General features: G+C 37.3%; 1 protein-coding gene and 1 long non-coding RNA gene across 8 annotated transcripts; one reads left to right on the top strand and one right to left on the bottom strand.

Annotated features, from left to right (window-relative positions):
* Positions 1–2275: 2275 nt before the first annotated feature.
* LOC112277310 (uncharacterized) lies at positions 2276–13614 on the top strand. Of its 6 annotated transcripts, none has more exons than XM_073535066.2 (23): positions 2276–3188; positions 3438–3593; positions 3813–3890; positions 4197–4431; positions 4666–4933; positions 5406–5504; positions 5783–5985; positions 6195–6475; positions 6665–6855; positions 7035–7223; positions 7542–7701; positions 7836–8164; positions 8669–8792; positions 9021–9574; positions 9849–9986; positions 10201–10383; positions 10589–10711; positions 11001–11122; positions 11435–11609; positions 12047–12151; positions 12463–12747; positions 12925–13008; positions 13231–13614. In XM_073535066.2, exons 2-23 carry the CDS (start codon positions 3539–3541, stop codon positions 13612–13614), a joined length of 4365 nt encoding a protein of 1454 aa, XP_073391167.1. In that variant the 5' UTR covers positions 2276–3188; positions 3438–3538. The 6 variants fall into 6 exon arrangements, with proteins under 6 accessions (XP_073391167.1, XP_024365262.1, XP_073391174.1 ...); XM_024509494.3 differs by having other exon boundaries at positions 2276–3228; XM_073535073.2 differs by having other exon boundaries at positions 2276–3593; positions 4666–4765.
* Positions 13262–13928, bottom strand: LOC112277441 (uncharacterized). 2 transcript variants are annotated; one of them, XR_002968401.2, is made up of 2 exons: positions 13794–13928; positions 13262–13388 (listed from the first exon to the last, which is right to left on the bottom strand). It is a non-coding gene; the product is annotated as an uncharacterized LOC112277441 (long non-coding RNA). The 2 variants fall into 2 exon arrangements; XR_002968396.2 differs by lacking the exon at positions 13794–13928 and adding an exon at positions 13562–13678.
* Between the last annotated feature and the right edge of the window lie 4501 nt (positions 13929–18429).

Raw genomic sequence — 18429 nt, 5'->3', positions numbered from 1 at the left:
CGGCGACGATTCCACTCAACGTCAGAAAGGAAGAAAAGAGCTAGCCCCACCCTCTACGATACATCTACGCTTAGCCTGGACCTCCCCCCCCCCCCCCCCCCCCCCCCGTGCTGAAAAATCTAGCATTGCCATCCCATCCCCCCCTGGGCTGCGCTGCTACAGTCCTCCTCGCTTACCCGGCCCCGGTATCCTCGTCGGCCGGGATTATCGTTGCGTGGAGGTTCCAAAGATTCGGTCGGCAACCCCTCCCTCCCTTCTCTGTGCGTCGTCTTCTCAAGGCGAGGAGGCAATGCAGCGCTCTAACTCTCTCACTCTCTCTCTCTTCCATCTATCGCCCGCATTTATTCGTGGCGATTGCTCTTCTTCTTCGCATCCGAGCACATCACCAGCAGCATGCAGAGAACCAAACACACAAAGTCCCCGCTAAAACAACCCCCCGCCTCTTCCATCTTTCCAGCTCAGCTCTCGTATTTCTTTTTCTTTATATCTATCTATGTCTGTCTTTATCTTTCTCGTGAGGAGGAGGAGATGCGACGTCGACCCCCCAATGAGTGAGTAAGGTTCCGAGAAAGGGGGGAGGAAATTTCGTGCGTTCCCTGGAATCCATGGCCCTTCGTTCCCGTCTCCTCCTCCTCCTGAACTTGCTTTGCAATGAATAGGCCCCGTTTGAAACCCCCCACCCTCTCTAGAAAATCATGCTCTTCGGTGGGTAGTCCCATTCATGATGGACTTTCCTGACCATATATTTATATTTATTTATTTATTCATATGGAAAAAAATATTTTCTTATTTATTTATTTATGTTGTATTTTTCCTTTCTATCCATTCCACATTATTGGATGAGTAGGGAGAGGCAAACGTGCATATATATATATATATATATATATATACTTATATATACATGCACACACCAAAATATTGTATGCTAGCAGAAATGTGTGTTGTTGGGCACAAAAATGCTGTTTACATAAACTAATCTACATGTCTATCTATAGGCTATGCAGAGAATTATGTTGATTAAATGATTTCTTTGATTTTGACCAATGAGAAGGCTTCTTAGTCTCTTTGTCTTGATATCTAAGCTTCCTTATTATACAAATATACCAATATGTGCCTCTCACTTTCCATGTGTACCAGAATATTTGATTTTATTTGTGTGATGTAATAATGGATGAAAATAATAAATCAATCAGTTGTACATGTGTTGTGGAACTGTTTAGCTTCACTCATAATGTGTGACTAATGCCAACCTTGGCAAACAGTGCTCAATTTGCATTTGGTTAACTGTAGCTAGAAACTTTTGTGTTGTTTTTGTTTCAATCATTTGTTATGATCTACTACCAGCCATTCAAAAAAGGTTCTCATGGGTTTTGAAGAGATGATTCCATTATAAATATATTTATTCTTCAATCAGATTGAAATTCTCTTATGAATATAAGGCAATTCAAAATCTCAATTGTCTTGATTTGAATGGCTATTATTGACCAACGTTTTTGCACAATACTTTCCTAAGAAAAAGTTCCTCAAAGATTGCATTTGTGAGAGCTAGTATAATATTCAAATTCTCATTCTATATGATTTTAAAATTGTTTTAAGGGGATAATCCACGTTTACAGTTTTTTAAATTAAAAAACAAGACAGAGTGTTTTAAAAACTAAAAATTGACACGTGGAAATCAAAATCTTCTTATCAAAGTTAACTGTATTGATGATAGAAAACTAAGAGGATTATTCCAATATGGTGCTTGCTATTCAAAACAATAACACAACCATATATATATATATATATATATATATACATATCAATCAATCAATCAATCAAGAGAGAAAAAAGAAAAAACGTATTTGTAGACTGAGAAGAATACATGGTTCTTTACTGAAAAAGTCACCAAAAAGTTTAACGGTAAGAAGAACATACTAAACATGGACATGTTACTCTTTTGTTTCAAAATAAATACTTTGATGATCCTTTGTGCATTAGTTTGGTATTTCCTCAAGATGCCATCGAAAGATGAAAAGTGAAATGCACTTTGAATGTTTTCGATGTCATTTCAAATCTTTGGAACGCAACGTGCTTTTTTCCATACATCGACTATAAAAAATATAAAATAGCGCTGACATGGCAACCAAATTGTAACCTGTTTTATGAGAACAAATTCGAGTAAATAGTTTTATATACTCATAAAATGCTCCACCGTTGGATGCAGATCGCGATCATTCATCCATTCGCACATCTAGTCGTTGGTTAGTTCGTTGTCCTGTCGAAGAAGTTACTATTCGCACAATCGGAAGAGGTTTCAGGAAATTAGGATTTTGCTTGACTGGGGGACGTGACTATTTTTGGTTCACATTTGTATTTGCAGGGCTGTTTTTGTGCGTAGACATGGAGAGGCATGTCGCCGTGATCGAGCGGATACGTCTTTGGTGGCTGCATATTCCTGCACTGGCAGGAACAATAGCATTCAATTGAAGGAGAAACAACTCTGTGTTGCAGATTCGCGAATTGCTCACAATCTCTCTTTGTGGAAGTTGGCATGCTTCATGGAGCTCCAGGTCCTGGATTGAGGATTGCCTTGGGGACGGCAAAATTGTGGACAGCTATAGGCTGTTTGGCTGAGTAGCTAACAGGGAATGTCCATTGCTGGTGGCAATTGATAACCCTGATATTCGAGGATGTATGTTGTCTGCTCGAAGCAACTCAAGTCCAATTAGGTCTCTCATTGCGCCACTGGGTTGGGTCTTTGTTGAACTGCATTATCCCGCCTCACAAGCAAGTTCATATCCTTCACAAGCGGGTTCAGATTATTTGAACCAATTACACGAGGAGTGTCAGGAATCATACTCTTTAATTAAGAAATTGGACTGTGTAAGTTGTTTGGGTAATACGTTCAACTTGGACAGAATCCTAGTCATGGCGTGGATTTTATTTTGGGAATGAAATTTAGATCATGATTGTCGTCAAGATACACTAAACCTAGACCGTGTGGGGGCTTTTATTTTCAGAGGATGGGAGTTGGTAAACCTAACCCCAAAGCTCTTAGGGCACAAATCAGAGGGTTGAGGTGCAGGTCAAAATTGGTGAAGTTCTAGATCGTGGGAAAGAGCTGGAGCCTCGACTGTCAAAGAGCATAATATGTATGGATTTGATGTGTACGAGACATGCAAAAATCAACGCTTGACAATTCCTATGTGTGTAGTGTTTACACTGTGATATTTTCTCCGCAAAAAGGTGTCCTAATTTAAACACCTTCATATTTTTCATGGAAGTGAAGGTTAGCTTCTGAGTAAATTGAGTGAGAAACTTGAATGGAGTCTGCTTATTGTGAAACCGAATGTGGAGAGTTTCTTTCAGCAGTGCCAAAATTTGAGGGACATACGAGTTTTTGTTTCAGTCATTCGCTAGAGGTTCATAGTTTGAACCTGTGGTTGATTGCCCAGCACTGTAGTACATCATGAAGTCGTCCGTTGGTGAGAATCCCCTCGTTAGGGCGAACCTGGGAGATAGGTTGTGAAGATTGTTATGATTTTGTGTCATCGCAATGTTGAAGAACTTGAAAGACATACTTCGGTATGTGCCACCTGAAGAAAATGAAGGTACATGTTTCTTGTCCATTTGCGTTGGTTGCCTGCCTTGAGTACCCTCTGCTGGAATTGCAACGTGCGTAAGAATGTAAACTTCAACGTTCTCTACATGGACACCACACTCCACATTGTAAGCAAATAAATCACATCAGTCCCTGCAGAATCTTAGATGATTTCTGTCAAAAACCACTACACCGCAGAGTCTTGAAAGAGTATCTATGTGCCAATCAGGAGAAACTATTGACCCAAGCGAAGATCCCACTTTCAAGACTCGAAAATGGCCCATCAGCAGACGCTACATGGAATCAGGTTTACAATCTTGTGCACGATAGGTCTAATCCATGTATCCTCCCATTGCTTGTGGCATTAATATTCAAGGTAACTGTCTCTAAAGCAATAAATTTTAGAGAGTCAAGGATGTGGTCATTATCGAGTCTTTTAGACAGGAAGCGGCAAGGTATAATTCCCTGCAGCTGAACGCATATTAATTCCAGGCATCCTTTAAGCTATCCAATCACTAGTCTAGAGCTTTATCAGTTTAAACTTAGACAGTCACATATGTGCAATGAGTCGTTGATTTAAGTGCATGGAATGAAAGATTTGCATGGGAAACAGCCTTGCAGGATATCTGCGAATACAATGATATTAGTGAGGAGCAGCTGGTCTCGGCACCTGAAACTATCACCTCCATAGAGATGTTTTTGTACAATTTCCCACATATTTGCTGCATGTCTTTCTTCCCCAATCTGGTGTCTCTTTCTCTGGTCCAGCAGAACCTTCTCTCCATCGAAGGGCTCCACCATTGCCCACATCTTGAACTCCTTCGCCTCAGCGAAAATAGCATTCAAAGGTAATTTGCTTCTGCATCGCAAATTGTGCAAATACCTAACATCAGCAGATGAGCCACCTTTCTACCAGACCAAGGAGCTTTTCAAACGATTCGAAAAGAAACTTGCTGCAGTACATACATTTAAAGTAATGTTCGATTCAATTTGCATGATAGGAGCTTCAGAATGGCTAAAAACTTCCTTCTCTAATATCTGATGTTTGCTTCTTGTTATGCTTGGTTCACACCAAAGTGCAGGATGGAAGGTCTAGGAAATTGCCTGAAGTTGAAGGAGCTCTTTCTCCACAGTAACCGAATTAACCGCATATCCGGAATAGCGCACCTCACAAACCTCGAGGTGCTATGGTTGTCAAATAATGAAATACTAAACGTAGAAGGTCTTGGCAACATACCTCTGAAAGAACTCAGTCTAGCTAAAAATCCAATCAGCCAATTGGGTGAGGTCCTGAACATGAAAGAACTGGAGTTCCTGAATGTCGCTGCTACCAACATAGGCTCTTTCAAGGTGGTTCCGTGCTTCAATTTATCAAATCTCACTTTCCTCACATCGAGCTAGAATTTCCTTACCTTGAGATGCTTGTCTCTTAACACACCTCTCATCCATAATGCGTGTTTCACTGATCTTCATCTGACATGAAGACGTCAAGCTTTAATGCCTAATGACGTCAAGCTTTAGTGCCTAATGACGTCAAGCTTTAGTGCCCAATGACGTCAGATTATTGCACACATGTTTTCATCACCAGGTTTAGTGGGAAGTCTGCACCTCTGAGTACTTGTACTCTTAGTCGTGTTGGAGGTTCTCAATGGCACATTCTATTTTACACAGCTGAAGCTCGATTGCGTGTTAACAATTTTTTAAGTGTATCATGTTGCATGCACATGTGAAATCTCGTCACTGATTTCTAAGAATGCTTTATACAGCAAGAAGTAGCCAGTGCTTAGGCAGTACGATTTAACTCATCGTCGATGGATTCCAGGAAATAGGCAACTTGACAAGGTTAAAGAACCTAAAAGACCTCCGGTTCTCAGATCCACAGTGGGGCGATAGTCCTCTTGCACTTCTTCACAATTACCAGGTATGATCTGTGGTGTGTTTTGCAAATTGATTATTTGACGCTCATCAGATCCTCAAATTGTCAAGATTTGGTCAACCACTAAATCATCTGCCTATAATGTAGGTGTGCGGTAGTAGTATTGATTAAGACATGCTCCAGTACCAATCATTCAACTTCAGTGAAGTGTGTGACAGATCATGATTGTGATCTAGAAAACTGCCAATTGTTACTTGAGTTCATGGAGATGATAGCAATCCAATTGTGTGCCAAACCTTGAACAAAGTAGAAAGGGTGTGCAGACATACATCTTGTTCCGTCTTCGCCAGTTACTGTCAGTGGACACAGTTGACTTGACAGAGGAGGCCAAACAAGCTGCAAGAGCCATGTATACAAGGAAGCGGGTTTACTATAACATGTGCATTAAAACACTCCAAGAAAACCGCAACAATAGCACTAACCCCTGTTTTAAGGCTGAAATACAAAGAATGAAATCTATGCAAAAGTAACTAGTTTTTGTTGTTTTTTCCCCTTCCATTCCCTCTTGACCTTGGAATTCAGCACCTTCTATAGCAGTCCTAGAAAGATTGTCTAATTTTCAATCTGGAATGGCATCATCCTGTGACGTTCAAACATTTGGGAGAAATTTTTATTGATTGAAAATGTTTTTGAGTCCTTATTGAATCTGTAATTTAATGCGGGGGGAGACCACAGGAATCTCTTAAAGCTTATGAAGATTCGCAAAATCCTGGAAAAGGAGATGTGTCAAGAACTAGATGAAGGTACTGCAAGGACGGGGGATGATAAGAGTGCTTTTAGAAAAAGCAACGAGGGGTGGATGCAAACAAAGGTGAAAGTTGCGACGGTTGATGAGCAGATCATGAGTGTAATGAAGCACCTTGATAATCTACGCACTCAACTTATCTTAGGAAAGGCCAAGGACCAAGCTGCTGTAGATTTGAATATTCACTGGCTTATGGTCGAGCTTGATACTGGTAACCACTGTATTTTACTAGCAACTTCATCCTGTGCTGTGCTCTCCATATTCACTTTACATTTGGAATTTCCGACCTTGAATATTGCATAAGTCCAACATTTTTGAGAATATTCGTAGATATCATAAATATATATATATATATATATATATATGTAGTGATGCTGACAGCAAGTTTGTGACTGTGCAGGTGGCAACATTCGAATGGAGGTTGGAAATTCAAAAGATGCCTGGTTTAAGAGCTGCGTGGAATTAGTTGTGTCGCGATTCTTCCTTGCAGACTTCGTTCCTTTTTCTATCACAGGGATGCAGGTGCTTAAGGTCACACGCATACACAACCGATTTCTTGAAGACCGATTTCAGCGGACTCTCGATGGGCATGTAAGTCACTAATTGCCCTTCAACAAGCTCTTTCTAAGTTGATTCTATTTTGGAAATGATATTTGTGTGAGGCATTCTATTGGTGTATAGGACATAATTGCTACTTCGATCTTTAGTACCCTAAAGTAGGAAGAAATTTCAAGGTCTAAACCTGTGCAGATGAATACTCTTCTCTGCAGACAAGAATAAACAGCAAAATGCATGTAGAGTATCTGCTTTATGGAGAGACATTGCAAGCACCGGATGAGCTGCAGTGTATTATTGAAGAAGGATTTCCATTTTCAGTGGTTGAGAATTCTCCAAATAATTCCTCAGGGCCTGTTTTACTTTCGAATTCAATTGGACTGGCTGACATGTGTCGCTTACAGGTAATATGGCTTCAATTTCTTGTATAATCAGCTTAGTAGTCTGGTGCAATTTGTTACTGATTGAAGAACAGGTGGAATAGAGCATAGGAGAATATCACTGCCAAATTTTCTGTAGGACAAGTTTGTATCATGGGAATCGGACGCTTTGTAGTACATTGGCATCAGTATCTAATTAGCCTGTTGCATGAACTCCATGATTGTCGATTTGTAATGGTTACTGTACGGTTTTTGAATTGCGTTGCCATTCTTACTCTACGAGAGAAGCATCTTTCGTATTTCAAATCATGAGTTGCGCGTTGTGTGAATGGCACTTAGCAGGCTATTGCAGAGCAGTCATCCAATATAAGCTGCAGAGGCAAAACAACAGGTTGGTTATTGGTCGTGAAGACATGTTTGGGTGCCTCAGTTCGAGACGTTACTCACGCTCACACTAGAAACCCACGAACTGCCATCATAGTCAATGGAGTTCTCCAAAGAGGTACACTTCCACTTTAGTTTGGTGAAGTTTTGCGTGCATTATAGCTAATATGCCTTTATGTGCTAAAATTCGTTCTGTTGGTGGAAAATTCCAATGTCTTTAGTGGTGACATGGGAGCGGTTGTTTTCGTGCAGAGAGAGCAGACTTTCCTCCTGCGACAAAGGCGTCGTATCCACATGCCGACTCAGTGTTCAGAACTCACCCTCAAGATTCTTCGCAACGCTCTTGGTCAGTGTTTAACGCAACTACAGTGGTCCCTGAATATCTAGTAGAATTTGAATATAGCTTCAAGGAATCTGATAGTAGCAAGCTGGACCCGGTCGTTGTTAGTCTGAAGACGAGCAAGAATTCAAGGCTGACCAATGGACGTATTGAAGATGCGGTATCTGTTGGTGAACATGAAGCTAATGGGAAATGTCAGTTTACAAGAACGGAAACTGAATGTCCTTATTCCTATGATCTGGTTTGTTCCACACCAAGACTACATACAGGAAAGGATGTAGCTTTATCCATTGAGTATCTCCTGAAATTGAACGGGTTGGAGGGCAGTTTTTTTCACTCGTCTTATCTCAACCTTCCTGACTGTAATATCTCGAAGGTTGACTTCCTTTACGGTTTACCAAGTCTCAAGGTTTTCGTATTATCATTCAACAAGATAACTCAAATAATCGGCCTGCAAAATTTGTGTGTGCTAGAAAGATTGGACATGAGCTATTATTTGTTGAAAAAAATTGAAGGTCTAAGTGGTCTTAGTAACTTGCTCACACTTGACTTGGCTGGAAATGAAATTTGGTGTTCGGATAATCTCGGTCTTCTGCAGTTGCAAGTTATCTGACCGTTCCTTTCTCGCATATGTGTTTATGGTTGCCTAGCTTGATTTTTCTAATGGGTCTGACCCTTCCAAATTTTGATTAGTTGAATTTCGAACTGTGCCGTAAAATTCCAAGTTGTGATAAATCCGATGTAGGTACCAGGCCTCCTGAACTTGAACTTGCGAAGCAATCCTGTTGTCGATGAGCCGAGTTACCAGGATCTAGTTCTACAAGCTCTGCCCTTGCTCGCAGAGCTTGACTGTAAGACTATCACTACCGGTGCGTGCTTGCCCCCAGTGATATCCTGTAGTTAGCGTGGTACATCTCGGACGAATAATGCTTTTAAATGGAGAAACTTTAAAAGTGCATTTGTGAAACAGTAAAGTTTTGTAACCACGTTGAACACCTACATGAAACGGGTTATATGATACTTTCGATGTCTTGTGCTCTACCTGACAAGACTGCCAAGATTTAAAAAGAAATTGTGCTGCGTAATTGAGTCTACAGATGACCGCGTGGCAGCCGTGAATAAATACTGTCCTCAGCCCCCTCTGTTCCCAACCACAATAGCAGAATGTGACAAACAGCCAGCAGCAATAGGTGTTTCACCATCCTTAAATGAGCAAGACCAGGACAACTATATCAATATTCTTAGGTCTAAACCAGTTCCTGAAAGTGCGGATGGAAAGCCGGAACCAAAACCAGTTGAACGAATTGAAAAGGTCCTCGCCCGTTCGGCAACACTGAAGAGTGGTGGTCAAAAGCTTGGAGACCCGTTCAGACTTAGTCCTTACAGGCTAAATCAGTTCACAAAATTCTACAGGATAGAGACAGCATCGAAGAAGAAGTCCTTGCACTCAGCGAAGGAAGGTCCAGCAACGTATGAAGGGGTTGAGGAGGTTCATTTGGAGAACAGGAAGCTCAGGACCATGTATTGCTTTGACAGGTTGCCAAATCTGCGACGTCTGTTCCTGTCAGGAAATGAAATATCCGTGATTGCAGGTCTTGATAGTTGTACCATGCTGGAAGAGCTGATTTTGGACGACAACGTTATCAAGCAGGTAATATTTGATTCCTGCCAACTCGTCTATACAACTGCTATTTAAGACAATGTCATCCTTTAGAATTTATGTTGCTCTGCATGGAATTTTCCAGCAGGAACTCCTCAAACGTCTCTTGGATAGCGTGAGGGGAATATCATTATTCATGAAACCCTGCAAAGTTCGTGCTTAGGGATTTGAACAATTTCTGGATCGTTGTTATTATTATTTAAAAAATAACAGTTGGTTTATTCTATTAGTTGCTTTCCCAAATAGTCTGGCGCATGTCTTTCAGATTTCTGGAATTAGTAAACTTCAATCATTGTGGAGACTGGACCTCGGCTGCAATCAGCTGACCTCATGCATCGATGTCGGCGCTTTCACCAGTATTGAGCAGCTCTCAATCGATAACAACCAAATAACATCCCTTAAGGTCAACTGCTATTCTCGTCAATTCAACGACATTAACGCATAACGGCATTTGTAAGAACTTAACAGTTGACGAGGGGAAGACCTTGTTATGTCATGGTGCATTGTTTTGTCTCGAGAAGTCCCGTTACGTCCGCATTGGATAAGAGGTGTTGGAATAATTCTAAAACGCAAGGCTCAAGACAACATGCTGAGAAATTGCGTGAATTTCTTTTCAGGGAATAGAAGGTTTGATATCGTTACTGGAGTTATATGCTCAGAACAACCAACTTACCAAAATGACGGAAATCCAGTTTGTCCGGGATTTACCCAAGCTGATGGTTGTGAATTTTTGTGGCAATGCTTTTTGTGAAGATCGAGACTATCGACTGTACACAGTCTACTCTATTCGTAAATTAAAAGTAAGGCACTTCTTGAAGATCTCGAATTGACCTTTTTGTAAGCAACTTCACGAGTGTTTCGTACAACTTGTACACTTTATAAGAGTGCGCAATATCTCTGAGCCTATTTATTCTTTCTGTACAAGACGCCATGCCGTGGGACTCAAAGACGTGCAAATATGTTCAAATTTTATCACATACCTTATTGATGATTATCGCTCTACAGGTTCTGGATAGTGTAAATGTAAACAGCCAGGAATTGACAGAAGCACGTAACAAGTATACCGGGCGCCTTCAAAAGGAGACTGTTGAAGAGATTGTGGGTCACAAACACTACGAAACCGTGCAGGTGAAATTTTTGTGAACAATTTCCAAATGACGAAGAAACTGTCTACAGTATGTCGTTTAGTAAATTTAAAATGGCTGGTCATAGCTCATAGTAACACTCTTTACATATGTTTCACAAGAAATATAGACGTCATAATTCAAACCAGCCTCGTCATGAACACATTATAGACTTAAATCACTAGTTTGATAGACCGTTTTTTAAATGATTTCGAGAAGTATTTGAATATGGTTTTACAATGATGGCTTGCTTGTGCTTAGCACCTCACGAAAAACTGCGCGTCTTGGCCCAGGTATTGGATTTAGCTGAACAGAAAATTCGACACTGTGGAGATGTATTTGAATCACCGGAGTTTCAGTACTTGAGAGAGCTCAATCTAAATAATAATATGATCTCGTCGTTGCATCCCCTCAGGTGATGTTTACTGCTCTATTAGCTCTTTTCGTTTCAAGTTTGCTTCTTAGCAGTCACACTTGAGCTTCAAATCGAGGTTTATCACTAGCATGACGAGCAGCTGCTTCCGTGAAGGAAAATCCCAACTTAGAGTTGTTGAATAGTCTTGTAATTTTACTGCGTAAGTAAGAGGCTTCCATGTCTTGTTATTTGTTTCAAAAAAAATAAATCAGCTCTGTTGAGGTTCGTAGTTAGAGATTTAAATTATTCCATACTATGTTCCTCTTTTACATAAAACACCAATTGATACAAGCGTGTGCTTTCACGATGCAGGTACTTGTCAAGTTTGATAATTTTGAGGTTAGAAAACAACAATATTGAAAACGGGCCATTGTTACAGCCGCCAAGCGTCTCCACCAGCCCAGAAACCGGAAGCGAGGGCGAAAGGCAAGGAAAAACAGTTAACTCAGTTGCGAGCACGTCTAGGCTTTCATTGGAATCACTTGAGGTTTGTCATACATTAGCTCTTAGCAGGCAGGATTTGTTGTAAAATGTACTCAAACATTTTTCAATGTTTTAGTATGAAAAGTACTCAAAGATGGAACGGTAGTGCAACCGTCTGCCACATTTTGCTTCCTAGATGCATCTGAATTTTACATGAATCGCCTTGGTCTATGGCTACAGCCTGTTAACTGGACTGTGAGGTCCATTGACTTCACCTAAGTTAGGCTCACATAACCCTCCAACAAGTAATTCAAACCTGAAAGGAACACTCTCTTGAAACTGAATGCAAAGTCAGGATGCAAAGGTGTAGAACTTTTATTGACATGATGTGTGATCAACAATCTCGTGTTCCGTGTGTACAACACAATTCTTAAGAGATCGTCAGGATATTCCGTGCTCTCGTTATAAACTGTCAGCAATGGATTGTTGACGATATTGCAGGTTTTGGAGTTAAGTGGTAATAGCATAAGCAATATTATGTCATTACGGCTGTCTAAATTTTCAACGCTCAAGCATCTCTCTCTTCAAGACAATAAAATTACTAAGGTATGAACTTAAATTCTAAAGATTACTAATGAGCATTTTTACAGTGATTTCTTAAATTAACATACCTTCCTCATATACGCAGAAAACAGTACACTTTTGATTTAATATGATGTCGTTAACCAAAATCTGACAAACTGCATTTCTGAAACAAATAAATCATATATGCCGCTTTATGGATTAAACGGAAGCATCCTCGGTAAACAAACACCCCAGTTCAGAAGTTGGCGGTGGATCATGAATACTGCTGACTAATTGCATTTTATTCTGTTCATTTTAGCAACATGGTATTTTTTTTATTTTTTATTATGCAGGTTGATGGATTGGAAAATTTAAGACATCTGGAGTATCTGTACTTAAATCACAATAGCATAAAAGAGTTGGATCCAGGATCATTCGCAAACCTGCAGAATTTACGAATTTTGCACCTGGGCGACAACTCCCTGAAGACCCTGGTGCACCTTGGGGGACTAAATGCCCTTGAGAGTTTGGACTTAACATCAAACCTTCTCACTCCCAATCGACTCGGAGGTTTCGCCAGCATTGATTACTTGTCACCATTACCCAAGCTTACTAAGCTCTGGTTGAACAACAACCCGGTAAAGACATCACGTATGTGAATTTAGTTGCTTAATTGAGAGCAGAAATAATGTAAATAATTCTTTACAGCTAAGATGCTTTTACAGTCCTACACTGTGCTATCGATTTACAACAGTTCAACTCATAGCTATTGAGAAGACTCACCTGACAAGCATCTTAACATTGGATTCTTACAGATGAGTAGGCAGAACTATTACCGAATTTCCGTTATAAGCAGGCTGGATCACCTTGAACAACTGGATGGACGTCCGGTATCTCAGGTTCGTCACGTAATTGTTCAAAGACAATCTTGTTGAACCCTCGCCTTGCTTGATTCTATAGACATTTTATTCCTTCAGAAATCCCCCACGATGTTCCAACAGAAGCCCACGAACTTCTGAGCTTTCAAGGAAGTTCAGTAAATCTTCTACCATATTCTCGATTCTGTCATATCCTCCCAGACCTTTACACTGAACTTTTTTCGTATTCCAAAATATCCTCAGGAAGAGAGGCAAGAAGCTGAAGCTTACAGTACCGGAAAGGAGCCGAGCGCCATTGTTGTGGATCCAAACGTGTTATATGAGAGCCCGCCAAACTCAATGACGGTGTGTGGCCAAATAAAGGTTCCGCTGAAAGTCACGTCGATGAATTTCGACACTATCTGCGCATCTCAAGCATCAAAATTGAATGGGTTGCGGGGGTATGGATTAAATCAAGCAAGCACCCAGAATGCGACCTACAACTCACTGAAGCATTGGGAGCAGATGGACGCAAAACAGGTAGGGTCTTTGGTACGGAAAGGTAGCAAAGGTGAGAACAAACTCTTAATGTTACCTTTCCAGACTTTCCTGAAGACTGTCACCTCTGGGAAGGAAAGAATACCGTAAGTGGCTGACTCCTACTCAAAGCGAAATGTGTATTTTAATGACAAACTCGAGTTGTCTTCAGTTTAGGTTGTGCTACTTCATGGGATTCTGCCATTGTTCTTTTCACATACTCATCATTGTTCTGATGTAAATCTAGCAAGTCAAAGAGGCTAGAGATAATGGGTTCTTGAATAACTGACCTGCAACGTTGACCTTGCAAATAATGCCTACGTGTACAGTGACAAAACAACCAGGTTTGCAATATCAACCTCGCAGACGCTACTTTCCTTTACAACAGCCATGTCTAAGGTAATACACCTGTATTCTTACTAAAGTTTCGAAGTCTATGAGAAAGCTGGTTCCTCTTCGCTCTGTTCCTAGTAGTGCCCTCCGCTAGCTCCATCATCTCCAGCTTCTGCTAAACCTTCTTCCCATCTGAAGCTGCTCCTCGTTGCCTCCAAAGTCCACATCGGCTTTCCCCTGATTGAAGAGCTTTTTATGCGGCGTCGACTGTGCAATGGATATTCATGAATGGGAAGTTGTATAATAACTACAGCCAGGGAAGATGACGTCTCTGAGATTTATTGCTTTAACACACAGTGACTTTAGGACTCATTTAATTGATGTTCTTGTTATTGGGAACTATTTAAGTTCATTTATTTGCTGCGATTGTTAAACCCTATCAATCATTTTCATGACATCTTGTGAATATATGCATGCAAGTATTGAGCTTTTTCCAAACAACGAAATCAATGAATAGTTAAATATTCATTTAAGTTTTTTTTATTTTTATTTTTATTTTTTGTTCAACATGAACAGCCGTACAAATATATAATACTTTTGGAATTTAATGCATGGATAGATATACAGATATAGAATTCTAATTTAGTTATTTTTGTTTAAAACAAACAAGATAATGGATTTGACAACAACCATTTAAGATTAGTTATATAAAAATTGTGCTATAAAAGATGAATCTAGAAATAGAGATATAAACAAGTTTGATTATGTTTACATGATTATGATGATACAAATATATGTGTAGCAAAGAATTTGTATTGTGCTATTGTGCATTTTTTAGCCTTAGACATGGAAAAACTAAGAAAATTGGAATACGAAAATAAAACTTAAAGACAAGAAATTTACTTAATAATGTGATCAAATATGTGCTACAACATTAATATCCAAATTGTATTCATCTACATCAAAGTTGTGGAGAATAAAGAAGACAAAGAATCTTAACATTTTAAATGTCAAAAAATGAAATATATACATTAATAGTTATGTATATAGAGAAATATGTTTTGTTTTGTATTTTTATTAAAAAAAATCAACAAAAAGAAAGAGAATAAAGAAACCAAAGCTCTATTAAAGAATATTCATTAATAAATCAAAGATATTTGTCTTTGTGTAAAATAATAGAGATTAAGAGTCTAATAAAGAATATACATAATATGGTAGAATGGACTATTATTATTAAAAATTTATACATACAAAGAATATAAAAATAACACAATGTTTGATATTAACAAAGCTTAAATATATATTTTTTGTATACTGATTAGATTCATAAAGATAATAAAATCAATCTTAATGTTGTTACAATTGTAAGTGGAATAAACTAAATATTAAATATTTACTATTTTTAGAAATAAAGGCAATTAATGACTTAGTCTATCAATTCATTGAAAAAACATCAATACAAGATTTATATTAATAAATATTTAATACTTTATTTTTTAGCAAAAATAAAAGGTATTAATAACTTTAAATTCAACTTTTTTTTACTAATAAGCTTTAAAGAATGTAATAAAATTTAATCAATATATCTTACATTGTAATCTTGACATATATAAATATACTTATATTAATAGAAAAGGTAGCTATTAGTATTGCAAATATTATTATAAAAAAATCATAGAAATTTCAGTTTTTAAATAAGAATAAAATTCAATTTAGATAATAAAAATAAATAAAATAAGATAATTTATTTTTTAATTCATTAGAAGAAGAAAATAATAGGAATAATTCTACAAAAATAGTAGCATTAAAAAAGTTACGGTTTCAATGCACGAATGGAAATAATGAATAATTAATCTGTTATTTTTTAGAAAAAATTGAATTGGTTGTAAATGAGATTGTGGCTGCTATTTATATAAATAAATAAGGAAATAATGCATAGATTAAACTTATAAGTATTATTAATTTTGAAAAGTTAAATATTATTTTAAGAGTTTTTAACAATTTAAATTGATTGTAAAAGAATGATTTTCTATTATAAAACTATATATATATATATATATATATATATATATATATATATATATATGTTTTTTTTTTTTTTAAAAAAACTAACTTGAAAGTTGCAATTTAGAAGGATTTTAAAAAAATCAACATCAAATATATTAAAAATTAATATTATATATGCCTAAGTATCCTTGTTTAGGATACCAATTTTATTTTAAATTTTGAAGTTGACTATCTAAATTGAATTTAAACACAAGAAAAAAAATATACTTAAGATGTCTTATATTTTTTTCTTCATGTAATGTGATGTGTTGTCTATGTATCAAAGTAGATTTTCTTGTATGCAGTTAAAAATTAAAAATGTATAAATATTAGATAATTTTTAATATATTTGTGAATTGAAGATGAAAGGAGATATTTTATGTATGGCAACAAGTTTGTGTGGCAAAAAATACAATAAAGTATTATATAAGAGCTATCCAAAAAAGATTTAATAAAATCAATATTTGGTATAAGAAACAAATAATATCATGAGCAATATGAACAAAGCATTCAAGAAAAAATATAAGACATCTTAAGTATATTGTTTTTACTATTTATATTAAGAGTACCAATATTAATATAATCATGGTAATGCCAAGAGAATCATAAGTAACATAATATAAACAAAAATATAGAAGAAATATAAAAAGAGATACAACATCAAAGACATAATTATAAGAATCAAAATAATGAATAAGAAATTTGCCAATGTATTAACATTTCTACTTGGCAACAAGTCACAAAATCAAAAATTACACCTCAATTTTTTTCTATGGAATTTCTTTTTTCATATTGACAATCCAAAAAAGTTTTGAAGAAATAATACATAATCATTAAATAATTTCAAATACTACACAAATAAATAGAAATTTAAGAGCATTTCTAAGTTTGAGGCTTATAATACATTTTTAACATTTTTTCTTTAAATAAAATATAATCTTGTAAAACAATTAATAAAGCTATTTCCAATTTAAGATTATAATGAAAATCAAATAGAGAAAAATCTACAAAATAAGCACAGAGATGCATAGAGTATAAAGAGTCTACAATGTCAATGTCATGAGAACAAATCATAAAAACTAATACATGGAAACCACTAGATCCAAATATAAAAAGACTGTTTAGTACTCAAATCATAGGTGGATCAACACAAAATAAAACAAGTACTAGCAAATAGGTAATTAATTACCTATTTTCTTTGTAATAAAATAATTACATAAGGATCCCATAATGTATTTGAAATCAACCAATTAGTAGATATAGCCTTTATCAACATTGCATTAGAAGTTCTTTCTATCTAGAAAATATATATATATATATATATATATATATAAAATTGGATTGTAATAGGAAGTGGTGTTGAAACATAGAAAGCATACTCCACACAAGTAAGTTAGGACCAGCAAGGTTGCACTTTAACAAATAGAGTGTGGTATGAGATAATTCTTCCCATGCCAACCCTTTTCTTATATATTAGTATCAAGGTACCAAGTGCTACAATCGATATGGGATATCTCCTAGGACCAGCCCTCCCCTTGTACTCTAATGCACTATAGACTAACACCTAACCTTATGGGATATCTCTAACAACACTTGTACTCTATTGACCATTAGCAACTACTTAAAGAGTTCTTTTCTCAACACTTCCACTTTGCTATTGGTCAATTAGCTATCAATCCTAATGCCTGACTCAACTTCTTGTGTCTTTCTCTAACTAAGGCTTTTGTCAACAAATCAGCCAACATGTCTTTGGTTTCACAATACATCATATCAATAACCTCCATCTCTATCTTCTCTCTTATGAAATGATGCTGAATATCAATGTACTTAGTTCTTGCATGATGCTTTGGATTCTTTGTAAAAGCAAGACATCCTTGATTGTCACACCTCAATCGAGTAGCCTCCAATTGCACAAGTCCAATATCTTCCAATAACAACCTATACCAAATTGCCTCCATTGCTTTATGACTTGCTGCCAAATACTCCGCCCCTATTGTGGACCTTGCAATGTTTCGTTGTGTCTTGCAATTCGAAGATATGGCTCCCACTCAAACAAAGAATACATAGCCTATTCTTGACCTTCAATCATTTGTATCTCTCTTGGTTCTAAGCACCCACTTACATCCAATTGTTGTGGAAATATGTGGTTCTTCCATTATTCACCTTGTGGTCTTCTCTCACGTGTTGGATATCTTCTTTCATGCAAAGGAGATGAGCCTTCTTGTACCTCTTGCTACCTTGTATGGCTCATGGAGTGCTTTCTCTTACTCATTGGTTGATATTCTTCATCTTCATTCTCTTCATGGTCTTTGTTGTATCTTGCTGGAATTGAAGTCTTCATAGTATTGGGCTCTTCTATCATGGCACCTTCTTCTTCTTCTTCACTTTGAGAATGCTCTTCTTCATCTCATTGTTTGTTTGCTGGAATTGAAGATGTGTCCACAAACACACCACTACTTCCACTTGGACACATCTCCCACTTTTCACTACCACTCAAAGATGGTATCCTCATGGGTCCACAAACATCGGAATGGACAAGCTCCAGCA

The sequence above is a fragment of the Physcomitrium patens genome, chromosome 1 (genome assembly GCF_059467195.1).
Source record: "Physcomitrium patens ecotype Gransden chromosome 1, ASM5946719v1, whole genome shotgun sequence".
In the NCBI taxonomy this organism is placed as follows: domain Eukaryota; kingdom Viridiplantae; phylum Streptophyta; class Bryopsida; order Funariales; family Funariaceae; genus Physcomitrium; species Physcomitrium patens.
Note: the sequence above shows the minus strand (reverse complement) of the source record. Positions and strands in the feature narration are given on the sequence as shown.